The sequence below is a fragment of the Desmodus rotundus genome, chromosome 12, assembly GCF_022682495.2.
Source record: "Desmodus rotundus isolate HL8 chromosome 12, HLdesRot8A.1, whole genome shotgun sequence".
NCBI classification, from domain to species: domain Eukaryota; kingdom Metazoa; phylum Chordata; class Mammalia; order Chiroptera; family Phyllostomidae; genus Desmodus; species Desmodus rotundus.
This window is the reverse complement of record NC_071398.1, coordinates 53,071,963-53,088,211: the sequence shown is the minus strand read 5'-3', so window position 1 is coordinate 53,088,211 and position 16,249 is coordinate 53,071,963. Positions and strand designations below refer to the sequence as shown.

At 44.4% G+C, this 16,249-nt stretch overlaps 3 protein-coding genes and 1 pseudogene across 3 annotated transcripts; 2 read left to right on the top strand and 2 right to left on the bottom strand.

Annotated features, from left to right (window-relative positions):
• Nucleotides 1-1,635: 1,635 nt before the first annotated feature.
• LOC112313645 (histone H2B type 1-C/E/F/G/I) lies at nucleotides 1,636-3,204 on the bottom strand. Its single transcript, XM_024570246.3, has one exon. The coding sequence runs from the start codon at nucleotides 3,172-3,174 to the stop codon at nucleotides 2,794-2,796; it is 381 nt and encodes a 126-aa protein (XP_024426014.1). The 5' UTR covers nucleotides 3,175-3,204; the 3' UTR covers nucleotides 1,636-2,793.
• A 270-nt stretch (nucleotides 3,205-3,474) lies between these two features.
• On the top strand, nucleotides 3,475-5,013 carry LOC112313641 (histone H2A type 1). Its single transcript, XM_045203771.3, has one exon. The coding sequence runs from the start codon at nucleotides 3,508-3,510 to the stop codon at nucleotides 3,898-3,900; it is 393 nt and encodes a 130-aa protein (XP_045059706.1). The 5' UTR covers nucleotides 3,475-3,507; the 3' UTR covers nucleotides 3,901-5,013.
• A 6,000-nt stretch (nucleotides 5,014-11,013) lies between these two features.
• Nucleotides 11,014-11,311, top strand: LOC112313937 (histone H4-like; annotated as a pseudogene).
• A 3,632-nt stretch (nucleotides 11,312-14,943) lies between these two features.
• On the bottom strand, nucleotides 14,944-15,877 carry LOC112313647 (histone H2B type 1-K). The gene has a single exon (XM_024570248.4). It carries the CDS (start codon nucleotides 15,864-15,866, stop codon nucleotides 15,486-15,488), a length of 381 nt encoding a protein of 126 aa, XP_024426016.1. The 5' UTR covers nucleotides 15,867-15,877; the 3' UTR covers nucleotides 14,944-15,485.
• Between the last annotated feature and the right edge of the window lie 372 nt (nucleotides 15,878-16,249).

Genomic DNA, 16,249 nt, shown 5'->3' with positions numbered 1-16,249 from the left:
CAACATTCCAGCACACCTGTGTGACATTTATTAAATTATCTTTGTAAAAATACCGTCGTGTTTTGCGAGGTTTTCTTTGTTGTTTGTTTGTGAATAGACATGCACATGGACACAAGGTGTCCAGTATCCTTGATTTAAAGGGCTATTTCTACTTTACTTCTTACAGAGTTTGCTTATGGGGCTCCTCTCACTATCGGGCACTTTGATAATCATAGGAGACACTTTCTGTGCTCCCCAGTCCTGCACAGTCTCAAGAGGGTTACCACCATCAGCTCTCCCAGGGAGGTAAAGCGCCCATTCCAGCAGAGGGAAGTGCAGGCTACTGGTGCCTGGGGCTTCATCTCCCAGCCTAACCAAGCCCTCCTTTGTGGCTCACTGGGGACACGTGAAAGATGAATGGGAATACACCAAGGAGAGAGATGTAGCCTCGTGCTGGGGAGAGGAGAAAATCTATGCAAATCTACATCCTAAAGTGGTAAGAAATCTATAGATTTCTATAAAAGTGACTTTGCATTCTGTGTAGACATCTTTGAAAGATCATAGCATCAGAAGACATTGGCTGGAACTCCAGTTCTGCCAGGTAAATAAGTTCAGTTCTCACACCCTCTATTTTTTACTTGCAAAATGATAACATTACTAAAATCACCTTTGTTGACACTTTTGTTAATACACATACAATGCTTATAATAAATTTAAATACTGTAGGGATATGTAGAATTCATGAAATTGTTTATGGACATTTTATCATTACTCCTATACATTAGCTATAATTGAGGCCAGGTTTTTGAAGTAGTATTATCATCATCCGAAGTAATAATAACAGTGCAGTGAGTAGAGGAAATGCTTCTCCATGACATTAGACTTTCCGCTGTTAGAGTCAGACATTGCAGACATGAGCAAAAAAAGTCAATGTAAATTGCAACTGCTAAAACTAGAGCAATTTAAAATTATGTGAGCCTGAAATATTTAGAAATAGTTTACATGCAATTATAGTGATTTTGATATTTACATCTTTAAATTTAAATATATAGTTATATTTAAAACCACTGAATACACTATATAATAATTCTTCAATTTACATAAGTTCATTAATTTTCTATTGCTGGTCTGATGAATTATTACAAATGTAGTGAAATGCACACTGGGAATTTTATAGGACTTAGATCAGCGTTTGAACAAGGGTCACTCTGAGGTCAAATCAAGGAGTCAGCAGGTGGCATTCCTCCCTGGGGGGCTGTAACAGGGGCTTGCCTGCCTCCTCCAGCTCTGGGAGGCCATCCTCCCTCCTTAGCTCATGGCTCCTCTCTTCATGGCCCCAAAGCCAGCCATCTCTGGCCGAAGCCTCCCCTCTAGTTCTCTGTTCTGATTCCCTCCTTCATTGTTAAGAACTTCCGTAATGGCATTGGGTTCGTTCGGATGATCTCCCTATTTTAAATTCAGGCAATTACCCACTTCAGTTTCAACTGCAATTTAATTGCCTTTGTCATGTAATCTAACATATGACAGAGTTCAGAGATTAGGCAGTAGATTAATTGGGGCAACATTATTTTGCCTAGCACACTAAGATACAGTAGATTTAGGATTTGAAAGAAAGGAATATACAGCTCTTTCCGCTCCGGGGGTGGGGGTGGGGAAGAACGTGTGGCTGCACTACTGGACACAATTTTAGGGAAATCCTGCACTCCTCCGAGGCCCAGATACACTTGCTTAAGATATTTAAGGGACAATGGACAGCAAAAACTGGCTTTTTAATCAGTCTCATGGACTACAGCCATTGGTTTATTTTTTAGTTTTTATTTTTCCATTTTTCTTGTTTCTGTAGTTGTGTTTGAATGTTTGTACATTCATTGTCGATGCTGTGCACACATTTATGTGTTCTGTAGAAAGTGGGAGGTTTATTATTCAAAAAATTAGACAAGAATGTATAGAATAGTACTACTGTTTTCCTACCTGATTTGAAATCCTAAAAATATGCTGTATGTGCATGTATAGCACTTACCCCATATGGGATTCTGTACACGGCAACTTATAACCTTAAATAGGTTTGTAATCATAAGTGCAAAAGTGTAAATTTTCACTATCATATATGCCTACAGAGAGCAGGACAGTGGAGGTGTTTCCACTAGAATAATGTTATTTTTTTCAACTTAAAAAGTAAAATGTTTAATGACTAGAATAAAAATAACATAATGTAAAGGGAAGGCACCAAAGTGCCTTTAAGAGTCATTCTTTCCTGGACTTTCAGTGCCACGAGCTGTAATGTGGCATTTCACCAATGTGCTCAGCATTCAAACATATTAGGAAATTTTTCATTCAAATTAAGTGGCCCTATCCTGGAACCCATGAAGTCCCTTTACAACTTGTGTGCACATTAATTGACCAACTCCTTCTGTGTTTAGAAGTCACGTTGTTGCTTTAGGCAAACACATGCACTAGATGTGTGTGACATGGTTACAATTCAACTGGAATTATAAAGCCATTTCTCTTACGTTTAAAATGTATTAAAGGCATGAAGTCTTCATTTTTCTTGGAACTATACAAGATGCAGGGCATCGCAGCATGTCTGCCCTTTAGCCAGCTTTGTAGTCAAATGCAGAGTTGGAGCAAAAAACAAGCCGACAGTGAAAATACCTGTCTTACTCTCAGACATTTCTGCTTCAAGGTGCTAGCACCGCACTGCAGCAAGACACTTAAAAAACTAACATGGTCATTATTCAAAGTCATTACAACTCTTAGCTTGAAAAAGTGGGTGGCTCTGAAAAGAGCCTTTGGGTTTGCAGAAACTGTAGCAAATTACTTGGAGCTGGTGTACTTGGTGACGGCCTTGGTGCCCTCGGACACGGCGTGCTTGGCCAGCTCCCCAGGCAGCAGCAGGCGCACGGCCGTCTGGATCTCCCGCGACGTGATGGTCGAGCGCTTGTTGTAATGCGCCAGGCGCGACGCCTCGCCCGCGATGCGCTCGAAGATGTCGTTCACGAACGAGTTCATGATGCCCATGGCCTTGGACGAGATGCCCGTGTCCGGGTGCACCTGCTTGAGCACCTTGTACACGTACACCGAGTAGCTCTCCTTGCGGCTGCGCTTGCGCTTCTTGCCGTCCTTCTTCTGCGCCTTGGTCACGGCCTTCTTGGAGCCCTTCTTCGGGGCGGGCGCGGACTTGGCGGGCTCAGGCATCTTCGTGCTAAACTGAAACAAAGAGTGGAAAAAAAGAAGTTGTAAAATGTCTGCCAAGGTCTGCAGTGTCTTCTTTTATAGATGCTTTATGCAAATAAGGTACTCAAGAATATCCAGATCTGATTTGATAATGTGTCAGTGACGAGTATATGTAAATTTAATTGCATCACATCACCTTTCTTATTGGTTGGCAATGTGAGGGATGATTTTTAACCAATCCTATCTCGCGCTTAACAATTCCACCCAGTACTATAACTGCCGTCCTGTTGCTCCCTTCAGTACATTTCTTTTATTGTTTTTCCTGCGGCTCTACTCCTTGTGCTACCACTCAGCATGTCTGGACGCGGAAAACAGGGCGGCAAAGCGCGCGCCAAGGCCAAGACGCGCTCCTCCCGGGCTGGACTCCAGTTTCCAGTCGGCAGAGTGCACCGCCTGCTCCGCAAGGGCAACTACGCCGAGCGCGTGGGCGCCGGCGCGCCGGTGTACCTGGCGGCCGTGCTGGAGTACCTGACGGCCGAGATCCTGGAGCTGGCGGGCAACGCGGCGCGCGACAACAAGAAGACGCGCATCATCCCGCGCCACCTGCAGCTGGCCATCCGCAACGACGAGGAGCTCAACAAGCTGCTGGGCAAGGTGACCATCGCGCAGGGTGGCGTGCTGCCCAACATCCAGGCCGTGCTGCTGCCCAAGAAGACCGAGAGCCACCACAAGGCCAAGGGCAAGTAAAAGCTTGCAGCAACTCCAACAAGTTGAAACCAAAGGCTCTTTTCAGAGCCACCCACCTTTTCACTGAAAGGGCTCGCCTGATTCTTACAGTATCTCAATGTGCAAGTAGATGACAGTGTGAAAACCACGAAGGACGTGGAAGTATCCCTGGGAGGGCTACAATACAAAGTTGCTAATTGACCCAGAGTTGACACACAGACATTTTGTATCCGATAAGTAAGGGGATCAGTGCAGCAGGTCCTCAGGGTTCAAAGTGAAGCAGCTTAGCACTCTGTCAGTGCCCGTTAGGGGAATCCGAACCACCCACTTTCTCTAAAAGGCTGAAATGCGGAAATCTACGTGTGCACTTCACTTGATTTCTGCTAAGGTTGTATATCTGGCCACAGAGAGGCCAGTAAGCTTTTGAAGCTGTTGCTCACACTTTACACACGCAGAAAGTAGAAAAAATTATGAACTCGTTTTTTGGCACCTCCTTTACTGAAGGCACTTGCAGTTCTGTGCCAGGACGGAAGTTTTGACTGTGAGCTCTGTGAGTGGCAGAATGCTAGGAATTGGGACCATGGCTCGACCTGTTCGAATTGTGTAGTGAGTACGTGCACGGGGTGCACACACATACAGATGATAGACACCCCGCGTATTGAAGTAAACCTGCTGTCAGAAAGCCTGAAATATGAATGAAAGAAATAATAGAACAAAGGAGTCATAGCTGACCAATTGCATGTCAGGGCGGGCTTTTTAAATGTTACTGACGATGGCATTCTTCATGATTTTTTATTTTGTCTGCGGAAAACAATAAATGAAGTTCACTGACATCAGCATTAAATGAAACCTCGCTTTTATGGACTTATTTGAACGTGGAGTATAAACTCACCAGAAATTTTGTATTTTATTTCAACCGTTCATGGAAATGTAATCGTATTTCTCAAGAAGTCAAACAAAAACAGTTAGATCACAGGGTGGGACCTACCAACCACACTGACCTGCTCTTGTACATGAGGTCAGAACCCACCTTTTCTCTGTGAACCCATGGCTTGGAACACAGCTGTTGCAAGCTGTGAATTAAAAAAGGCTGTGTTCGAAATCATCTAAGTAATATGCAGCCTTATACCCTTATGTAGCGGAAAAGCAATGTCCTTGTAATCAGTGGAATCCACATCTGTGGAAATTAAGTGAACGGAGAATCTTCATGAGCCCCTAACTCACTGGCTAGGCCTTCGTAGCCTAAAAAGCAAATGCAGAAACTGGTCTTCACACCATTACCTTATGACAGTCAACAAAATGTAAAATTCCAAATAATGCACCAAGCCTCAAAAATGTTGTAAATGTTTCTGTGTATAAGTTACTGTCAAGGGAACCATCAGAAAGACAACCTCGTTCAGAAGAGCATGGGATATTTTCTCGACTGTACCTACATGGAAGGGAAGGAAAACAGATCAGTCACCCCCAAATTTCCATCTTTGACAAAAAAATATTTTGAGCTGAAGGCAGTTAAGAAGGTGCAATTGCAAGAAAAGCTCTCTCTTCCCTCTTCTTTTTCTGCCTTAAGTCAGAATATGAATCCTGGAGACCAGTGACTTTTATTGATGACTCTGAACAGAGCCAACAGGCACGAGAGGAACCCACAGACACAGCTGAGTCTTATTCACTCCCTTACCTTATGTATCTTACCTTCCCGGTTTGCCGCCCTTAGAAGCCTCAGACTGCTGCTTCTGCCTTGTTATTGCTTTACAAATCTACTGTGCTTTGCTGAAGATGCTGTGTGAACCGGAGCTCAGGCCCTGGCCAGTTAGCTCAGTTGTTTAGAGCCTCCGCCCAATAAGCCAAGCTGGCCAGGACCCACATAAGAATCAACCAAAGACTACATTAAAAAGTGGAGCAACAAATCTCTCTCTCTCCCCCCACCCCCACCTAATTAGTACATAAATAAAAAGTTAAACTGAAGAGCTAGGGCACCTCTATGAATTACTTTTCTGGGTCTCTCCTATGTACATGAAACATACATGTTAATAAACTTTCATTTTTTCTCTCTCTTGTTAATGAGTGTTATGTGTTCAGGGTCCCCAGTCAAGGACCAAGGTGGATAGACAAAAAACCTGCCTCCCTTACAAAAGAAAGATTGAAATAAAATCCAAAGAGCAAATTTAGGTCAAAAAATGTTATTGTTCCATGACACAGTTATAATATAACCTTTGGTTGTGTTTTCTACTCTTCGATAGGACAAGTATCTCAAGGTTTGTGTGGTTCTTACTATATGCTATTTTGTTAAATGTTAAAATGTAGCACATATTTTGCAGACCCAACTGTACCTGGGGGAGCTTGACTGGAACCCAACCAGGTAAGTATAGCCACCTGCAAAGAAGAAATCAACAGGTAATGAACCGAATAGTGAATATAAGCTGTAGCTTAGCCTCTCTTCAGGGAGACAGAGCACTGGAAGTGAATCCGTGTCCTATTACTATGGCAAGTTAATAAAACGAACTTGTGCCAGCGGCATCTCATTCCTGAATAGAGCACCCGAAGCGTTGAACCCAGTGGATAATTCTCATCTCTAATAGACAGAAATCATTGACATTATCAAGTATTCTACAAATTAACATCTGAATCCACAGATGGTGGACTCCAAGAAAGAGGGAAACAGAGGCATAGTCACATAGTGTAATTAAAGAACACTTGGGCAGGCCTTTCAGACGACTGTTTCATACGACAATGAAAGGACATTTATCCCCCCCTTTACCTTCATCCCGTATTTAGGTATTTCTGAACAGGCTTCAGAGCTGCCTGGCAGTGACCAGAGGCCTTTCCTGTCCTCAGTGAGCCCAGGCCTGATGAAGAACCGGCTTTCCTGCCTGAACTCTCTGCCTTCCTGTATTGTGCTTATTGGACTTCTGGTCATACACTGAGGGAAAGGTGCCTGATTTCCCAGACCTAGAGGGAAGGAGAGAGGACCAGCGCCTCTCCTTAGAGCCCCTGCCTGCAATCGAGTCCAAGTCACATGACATCAGCTCACCTACTTTCAAAAGGTAAAATCAAGATCCACTAAATATAAAATGAATGCATGCCAAAGAGTTTATCTAAGTCGTGAACAGGAAAGTTCTATGATAGGTTCAAAGAATATTTAACAAATGGTGGTACTTATAGAAAATTTAACAAGGAAAATTTTAAATAGTATTATTGATTTAGAGTAAAACAAAATTAATTGATGTCCATGAGGCTATAAATCTTTGGAGTTGTATCTGTTCCACCAGACAGAAATTATTTGCATCTGTATCAAATAAAACCCTGCGAGTTAACAAGTAAGCTCACTCAGTTTGGTACCTTTTTTTTTTTTTGAAATTTTCTTTTTTTTTAATTTTTTATATTTTTATATTTTTAGGAACCCCTTTTTTTAAAATTGTGATTCAGGTACAGTTGTGTCCATTTTCCCACTGCCACTTTACCCACCCCACCACCCCAACCTTCCACCCTCAATCCTTCCCGCCTTTGCTTTGTCCATGGGTTCTTTATAAGTGAGTGAATTACTAATGAGATCAAGGAAGAAAGGAAAAGAATCAGTTTGGTACCTTTAATCAATAGTCAACAGTGAGACCATCAAAGTTCATTTTCACAGGGTCCTTGGGTAGCCTTCGCCATTCATGACGTTGGACACCTTGGCTGATCTTTTCCCTACTTTCAAGTCTCAGCCCATTTTTCTTACACTGTGAAATCTTACCAGGAAAAAAATGAAAACATAGAGCCTGCAAGAAAAGTCTCTAAAACGTTATGGTGTAACTCCTTGACATTCTTATCTTGCTCATTAATCAAATAATAGAAAGTGTAGCTTTTTATTCTTTCTAGACTCTAATGCAATTGACTCAATTTTGCCTCAGTCTCTCTTGGTCTTTACCTAACTTCCAGAAACAATAAATTATTTCCTGTCCTTCCTTCTTTTTTATGAAATGCTTTGGTACTTCTACTAAATAATCTTTTTTAAAAAAAAAAAAAAAGAAAACCACATCTGGAATGCACATTCTCTTGTACAGAAGCTTAAGCTCCTTTGGACAATAATTCCTTTAATAATCAGTTTTTGATGCTTACCCTCAAAAAACACATGTTTGGAACACAATTATTAGCCACAGATTTTCCAGGTAGTCTCCAATTCCTGATATCCTGCCCATGAAGAACTCTAAGGCTGACAAGTGTTCTAGCACCCATCCTTTGTTGCCAACATGCCAGAGCGAAATTTGTCACTTTGGCATGTAGATTATTTTGAGCTAAAGTCAACTGAGACCCAAGAGAATCACTAAAAATTTTTACCTCTCCTCAACTACCTGAAAGAATTCAAATAGAGGACAGGCCCTCTGAATTCTGAAAAGAAAAGAAATATCGTGACAGATCATTTTTATCTGAATGACCTAGGACAGGGCAAACCTCTAATTGCCAGACATCTGCTCTCCTCCCCCCCTGAAGCCCCAGGCCCTCATCCTGTTCCTTAGCTCAGGACTGCCTTTGGGTCCCCTATATTTATAGGGCTCCTATCATACAAAATTAGTTTTTCTTCTGTTAATTTGTCTTATGCCAATTGAATTGTTAGAGCAGCCAAATAACCCAGAGAGACAGAAAAAAAAAAAAAAGTTTGCCCTCTCCTAAACCTTGTTGAGTAATGTTGAGTAATATTTCAGCCTTCTATGGCTGAAATAAGTTTAATTTTTTGAGAGTGCTTCAGTCTAGTTTGAGGCCAGTCTCTGTAACTGGGTGTCTTAGAAATACATTGTATGTCCACCGTATTCCAAAGCCCTTGACAGCAAGGTTTGCTGGAGATCAGGAAACATGGCATGGGAGAGTCCTGGAGCAGCACTACCTATAGAGAGTAATGCAAGCCACAGGCGGGATTCTACATTTCCAGTAACCACATTTTGAAAAGTAACAAGATGCAATTATTTTAATACCATATTGTATTTAGCCCTGGCCAGGTGGCTCGGTCATTTGAAGCATCGTCCTATACATGGAAAAGTTGAAGGTTTGATCCCTGTTCAGGGCATGAACTACAAGCCACCAACCAATGTTTCTCTCTCTGTCTCTCTCTCTCCCCACACCCACTGCCTTCCTCTCTCTCTAAAATCAATAAACATATCCTTGGATGAGGATTAAAATAATAATAGTAATAGTAATAATAATAATAAATAGTATTTAACTCTAAATATGCAAAATATTTTATTGCAATAGGTAACAAATATAAAGATATCATTATCGCACTTATTGCAATATTTTACATTCCTTTGGTCAGCCTAATTCTTCCAAATTGGGTGTACATTTTATTCAATCTTATACTAATTTTTTCTTGGAAAAACTTGATTTAAATTTAAATTCCACCGACTGTAGTGTTGATAAATAATTTTGCATGCCCAAGTGGTTCAAACATACCTAAAAAGTTTCAATAACTGAGTGGAGCATCAGCTTTTTAACTGAAAACAAAACTTAAAAAATATATAAAATTTAAAAATAGATATATATATAATTTAAATTTTGGTTCCTCAACTTCAGCCACATTTCAAATGCTCAAACCTGAGTCGGGCTACTTTATCAGACAATGCAGTCCTCAGGGGAATCGCGTCTGGGTCAGATGTGAGGGAGACTGGTGGCTAAAATCCCAGAAAGACAGGGTGGGGTAAAAGTAGGTTTACAGTTGTTTCTATAAAAAACTAATAAAAAAATAATAAATTCTGTATATAAATTTAAATGTTATCCTGTAAATTTGGCACTGACTTCAAAAATCAAACTTTGCCTTTGATGTAGAGCGATGGACATTATGAAAGCAAAAAAGAACAAAAAACAAAACAAAACACATACACAGGTCCAGATCACAATATACGAGATTGAGAGATTTAAGGAGGGGGAGGGGGGAGAAAATCAATCCGTGGAGCGTTAAGATTAATTTCCTCAGGTAATTCCAGTTTTCCACACAAGAAAGGTCCAAACCTGTAGAGAACTTCACTGGAAGACATGCTAGGAAGCAAGTTCTCAAATGCTCCGAGATCAACAGTTTTGCAGTTTGGGATTTTTGTTTTTATTTTTGTTTTTGTTTGTTTAATGAATTTGGAACTAAGGAAGAAACGTAAAGATGGGAGAAAACAAGTCAGGGATCGCAATAAAAAATAGTTAACATTTTGTGGTCCCTGGGGGGTGGTTAAACCTTAAGGGGGCGAAAAAGAATAAGGGCTGGTGTTGGCATTTCAAAAGTGTGTTAACCTGGACGCACGGGAATAAAGCAGACGACTGGCCACGATAACCTTTTACTGAAGAAGCGATATGCCTGGGGTGAGTCTTTCCGCCCAAACCAGCCCAAGTAGAAATTTGTAAGATCATTTGAGGAGCTTATTTTCCACAGAACCCCCTGTTTTCCTCCTCACTGACTGTGTTGAATATTTGACCAAAAATGTACCTTTCAATTGTCACAACACCTTTGTGATATTGGCATGAATATTTCTGTTCTACGGATGACACTAAGGTGACAATGAGAGAAAACAGGTCAGAAAACGGGGCCTGGGGCTCAGACGGCGGGCGCAGGGGGTGCGGAGGCCCCGGCGCTGGGGTCAGGCCTGCCGGGGACCTGCAGCCAGAGAACGCCCCTCACGGTGCCCGGGGCTTTTCGGCTCTTTCCTCGATCCCGACGCCCCTGACCAGCATCACTGAGTCTTTTACCTTCGTCTGAAGTAGAGGAAGGCACCTCTCGGGCAAGAGAGAAGCCTGGGACGCGTCCCCATTTGAGATAGGTGTTAAAATACGGCGCAGTGTGTAATTCCGACCGATGCCTTCCCCACGGGAAGGACCCTAATAATTTAAACCAAAACACAGCATATTTAGCTTTATATAGGTGCAATTATTTCAGTACCTCGATGCACAACAGAATTTTTAAAAAATGTTTTGAAAGAAGGCATTTGAATGACTCCAAGGAACGGGCAGACGCACAAAGCCCCCTTTGTCTGCTCGGGCCCCGCCCGCAGCGCCCCCAGGCGTCCGCCCGCGCAGCCGGTCCCCACGCAGTGTTGTAAGAGGTGCGTGCAGTGTAACAGCCAGGAATTTCGGCTTTTTTTCAGCGGAGGTGTGCGGGTAATTTGTTGTTTCTCGGTGGTAAGCATGTCTGGTCGCGGCAAAGGCGGGAAGGGTCTCGGCAAGGGTGGCGCCAAGCGCCACCGTAAGGTGCTGCGCGACAACATCCAGGGCATCACCAAGCCCGCCATCCGGCGCCTGGCCCGCCGCGGCGGCGTCAAGCGCATCTCCGGGCTCATCTACGAGGAGACCCGCGGGGTGTTCAAGGTCTTCCTGGAGAACGTGATCCGGGACGCCGTCACCTACACGGAGCACGCCAAGCGCAAGACGGTCACGGCCATGGACGTGGTCTCAGGGCCGCACACTCTACGGCTTTGGGGGATAAGTCACTGTTTTTATCTCCATAACCTCGAATCCACCAAAGGTCCTTTCCGGGCCGCCCACTCCCTCCTGGGAAGAGCTGTGCGCGCTTTTCGTGCTCTGGTGGTTCTGCAAACACGCTTTCTTGGGTGCAGGCCGGACGGTGGCCCCTCCGCGACAGGCCTCGGCCAGTCTGTGGGCAGGGACCCGCGAGCGTGGGGACCTCGGCCCGTGGGGAGAGAGCCGGTGCTTCTGGGGGGACAAACTGGAATGAAAAGGAAACGGGAGTGGGGGATAAAGTATGGGGCTGAAGTGGGACAGGCAGGAAGCAAACCGGAGGGGTCCTCTCAATTTCTCCCTCCCCCCACCCCAGCCCCGCCCCAGTGCAGGACAGAAAGCTCCAGAGTCCTCAGCTCTTTCTCTAGGAGGGACCCGCCGACCCCCTTTCTCCTGCACAAGGATCAACCGTGGGTCGTGGTTGGCGAGGAGCAGTTTCCAACGCTGCCTAGCTCGTTCTTAATTCTGGGTGTTCAATAAATATTTCTACAAATTACGAGACTGCGAGAGTGTCGCCACCCACAGGAAGCCACGTTGATTAAAATATGAATTGCCAGCAGAAGGCTGGGTGTAAATTCCTAAAGTGTTTGTCCCGGGCTACGTCAGATAATATCCACAAACCTTGAAACATACCCCCCCCCCCCCGCCCTCCATCACCACCACCACCTCCCAGGCCTCCCGCTGTCATCTGCCTCAAGCCCGGTTGTGCTGACTTTAAGTGAAACTGGGCCTTGTGCCTTTTCCTTCTCAGGCGCGGCCCCTCCCTGAGCCCCAGGCCAAGCAATTTGTAAGGTACCATTGACTAGACAAAGGGGTCCGGGTTCTAACCCGGGTGTCTAACTTCCTCCGAGCCCCGAGGCCGCACTTTGCATTTGTGAAGGAGGTTCTTCCTCCCTTCCTCCTTTCCCCTCCCCCCGCCTGTCAGCAGTGAAGCCGTCCTGCTGTAAAAGGTTTTTGGGTTTTTTTTCCTTTTTTTTTTATTATGGATAATTCAAACACTACAGTGTGGTTATTAAAAGTTATGTTTTTTTTTAAAGAATTTATTTCCATTTATAAATGCTCAAGAGACTTTAAAAAGGCCCAAAGATGCCCGGGTTTGATGTAAGATCGTACCGAGTTGGTGTCTGAGGGTTTCTCCATGATTCAGGCATCAGTTTGGTCCTTGTTAGCAAAAACACTCCAAAAATTTTTCTACTTGGGTCACGGTGGTTTCCCCAGACTCCGGCTGTCTATCATCAGTGGCCATCAGTTCACGAATGATGAAAAATATGATGCCAGACAGAAGCACGAAAGGTCTGCGGATTCGACTTGAAGATCCCTTCTTCATCATTCCTGGAAACCAGGGCCCATGACTGTCGCTGGGAGTGGGGGAAGGAGACCACGACGGTAGCCTGCAAAGGCTGGTGTGAAACGTAGCTCTCTCAGAGCAGAGACTAGCAAACACTCTTCAAAACGAAACACCTAAAAGGTTTTTCAAAGCAGATCCTCAGATGGATGAGCCAGGCAATTTGATAAACTGACTCTGAGAAAAATGTTGCTGGCTGCTTAAGACACAAACTCTGTTGCCTGGTCAGCCTGCTGTTGGGTCTCTCCCTGGCCCAGGAGGAAATACTGAATCAGCAGCTGGATAGGTGAGACTCCTGAGTTCAGACTCCTGAGTTCTAGGGAACTATCAGCATAGGTAGGTGAGGAAACTGATGTGATCACCAAGGACTTAAACACAATGTATTGTGCACACTCTCATATCAAAGGAGTGGAAATAATGTAAATTGTCATTAAAAGGGACTGGATACATATTATCTACATCCCTAAAATCATGTCTTACCTCTAGCCACTGTAACGAAAATACCACAGACTGGTTGGCTTAAAACAACAAACATTATTTTTACAGCCCTGTAGCCTGGGACCCCACACTGGAGCCAGACAGATTCAGTGTCTGCCGAGGGCCCGGCTCCTGGTTCAGAGACTGCTGTCCTCTCGCTGTGCCCCCTTCATGCAAAGCGAAGGGGACGAAGAGCTTTCTGTGATCTCTCTTATAGAGGGCATTAATGGCACTAAATCTCACTAATCTTTTATGAAGGGCTCCATCCTCATGGGCTAATCAGCTCCCAAGGGCCCCACTTCCTAACACATGAGGGGTTAGGATTTCAAAATAGAAATCTTGGGGAGATACAAACACTCCGTTTCCAATGAGATACTACAGAGCCCTGCTGAAGAATAGGGAAACTAGGCCAGTCTGTACTCAGACCACCTTGCTCAGCTCTGAGGTCTCTTTTCAGTCCTGATGGCCTCACCTAGCCTCACCACTGTATGTTCTGTGTTCTGTGAAATCGTTTGTGTCTCACAGAAGAACACGGTGGCCTGGATGTCTGTGTTAGGCCAGCTTGCAATTCCAGGAAAGCTATGGTGTGGATGCACGTGTGAGTTTTCTACCCCAACCCCCAGCCCCTCCCCGCCCCCACGCCCACCAGAGTGCTGCTATAATGGTTTCTCCTCCTAGAATTCCTTCCAGCACCACAGCCTGAATCAGTAAGCGTGGCAGCGTTTCTCCAGAAGATCTGAGATGATGCAGCCAAGACAAATCAGGTGGCATTATGTTTGTCCTAAACCAGGGAGGTTCTGCGGGTTTACCCAAGGGGGCACCAGGTGTGACTAAAGTGAGCTTGATGCTACAGCAAGGCCACCAACTGAAGAAGCCAGGATGACCGACCGTAACAGAAGCTACTCCACCTATTGTCACAGCCAATGCACCGCCCCTCCATTCAGGAAGCCTGCACCCACACACCTGCTTACAATCACTCTGTCTCATTTGCCCACTGATGTACCCCAATGCCGACAGCTGGACCAGGCACCTTACATGAGCTCAAAAACTGTCTCTTGAAGGGACACGAGTTGAGGATGACATAAAATGACCCTTGTCCCAACCAGGCCCGTTTGCTACTCTGAACACCCAGGCTGCAGCTGTGAATTCTCACAGTCAGTTTACATGAAGCCAGGTGAGGCACTGTTATCACCCCCAATACATCCAGGAGGGCATTTATGAGGTGAGAAGTAGGAATCAAAAACTAGGAGAGACACCAGGTGAAGTTACCATATTGCGGCTAAAGTCAGCCCTTTATTGAAAAAATATGAAAAAGAACCCAGTGGTGGAGTCACCTGTCAATATCTCTGTAGATGAGAATAAGTTGTTTCTTGATTAGCAAACTTCAAGAGAACACGCCCCTTCTCCAGGTGAGTTCTGCCCCCTGATGTGCCTCCGAAACACATTAGTGGGCCAGGGACATCCTTGCTTAAAACCCTTCTGTGCCTACAAGGACTGGCTAAGCCAAACCCACATGTCCTAGTGTAGCAGGAGATGCCTAACCTACCAGTGTCACCTGCTGCCACCTGCCCGGAGGTCTCTATGTAAAGGGGCATATACACAACCCACTTCACTCTGGTATTGGGGGCCATATTTGAAATAATTACCAAAATAATCCACAGCTTTAAAATACAAAATGCATATCTGCATTTATTAAAATGAAAAAAAAAATAAACGTGAATCTTGAACTGTGAGGATCATGCGTTTTAAGTAAATTAGCAGTATTAAAAGCATACGATTAAAGGCAAATTTGACCTCTAGCACATCAAAGTCCCTAAAGTGACTCTCTAATGAAATTCTAATTATTTCACCCAAGGTGCTGAGGTGCTGGTGCTTTGGCTGCTCTGGACATTTTCACTTGTGATCGAGCCAATTCAGCCAGAGTCACTGATCATCCACAGACCAGGATTGAGCCACGTGAGGAACACAGAAGACACATATGACATAATCACATGCATGTTCCATAGTGTCGGTGCTGCATGTACAACAAAGAACTCAAAAACAAAATCATTTTAAAATCTAACCGACTGGATAATTTTGAGAGCAATTAGATATTGATTAAAACACAAAAACTAGGATATTAAACTTTTTAGGGCTACATCACAATAGTACCCACTGCACACAATTATTTCAAATTCTATCGCACTACACTTACATCTTAAAGAAGGCTGTCTATAAACAGACAAAACATGTTTTTAAAAATCTCCATATAACAGCTCTCAAGATGCCAATGTGAGTGGCTCTGAAAAGAGCCTTTTCATCTGACAGAGGCTGAAGCACGTTACTTGGCGCTGGTGTACTTGGTGACGGCCTTGGTGCCCTCGGACACGGCGTGCTTGGCCAGCTCCCCGGGCAGCAGCAGGCGCACGGCCGTCTGGATCTCCCGCGACGTGATGGTCGAGCGCTTGTTGTAATGCGCCAGGCGCGACGCCTCGCCCGCGATGCGCTCGAAGATGTCGTTGACGAAGGAGTTCATGATGCCCATGGCCTTGGACGAGATGCCCGTGTCCGGGTGCACCTGCTTGAGCACCTTGTACACGTACACCGAGTAGCTCTCCTTGCGGCTGCGCTTGCGCTTCTTGCCGTCCTTCTTCTGCGCCTTGGTCACGGCCTTCTTGGAGCCCTTCTTCGGGGCGGGCGCGGACTTGGCGGGCTCAGGCATGGTATAGAATTACAAGGGCAGAAAATTTGGGACACTGACAGAAACAGAACAAAGAAAAATCCTGAGTATGCAAAATCTCCCATATCTAAATTCTGATTGGACCAAAACTGGCCAATATATTAGGAGAATATATATTAGGTGTTCCTAAACTCTTTTTTTATTGGATGAAACCAAACGCTTTCAAGGAATCCTATTAATGAAAACAAATGTAAGAAATATTTTTTTATTTTATTGAGTATGCTGTTAGAGTTGTTCCATTTTTTAATTTTAAGAAATATCTTGATACAATATTATTCAATTTTGAAAATAAGTGGAAACCTTCCCGCTGGACGCGAAAACCAAGGAAGAAAATCCCGCAGCCCTGAGCACACCTCCGTAGCCTT

Excerpts from the sequence above, each read along its gene's own strand:
- LOC112313645 (XM_024570246.3), bottom strand. The coding sequence starts at position 3,174 with ATGCCTGAGCCCGCCAAGTCCGCGCCCGCCCCGAAGAAGGGCTCCAAG.
- LOC112313641 (XM_045203771.3), top strand. The coding sequence starts at position 3,508 with ATGTCTGGACGCGGAAAACAGGGCGGCAAAGCGCGCGCCAAGGCCAAG.
- LOC112313647 (XM_024570248.4), bottom strand. The coding sequence starts at position 15,866 with ATGCCTGAGCCCGCCAAGTCCGCGCCCGCCCCGAAGAAGGGCTCCAAG.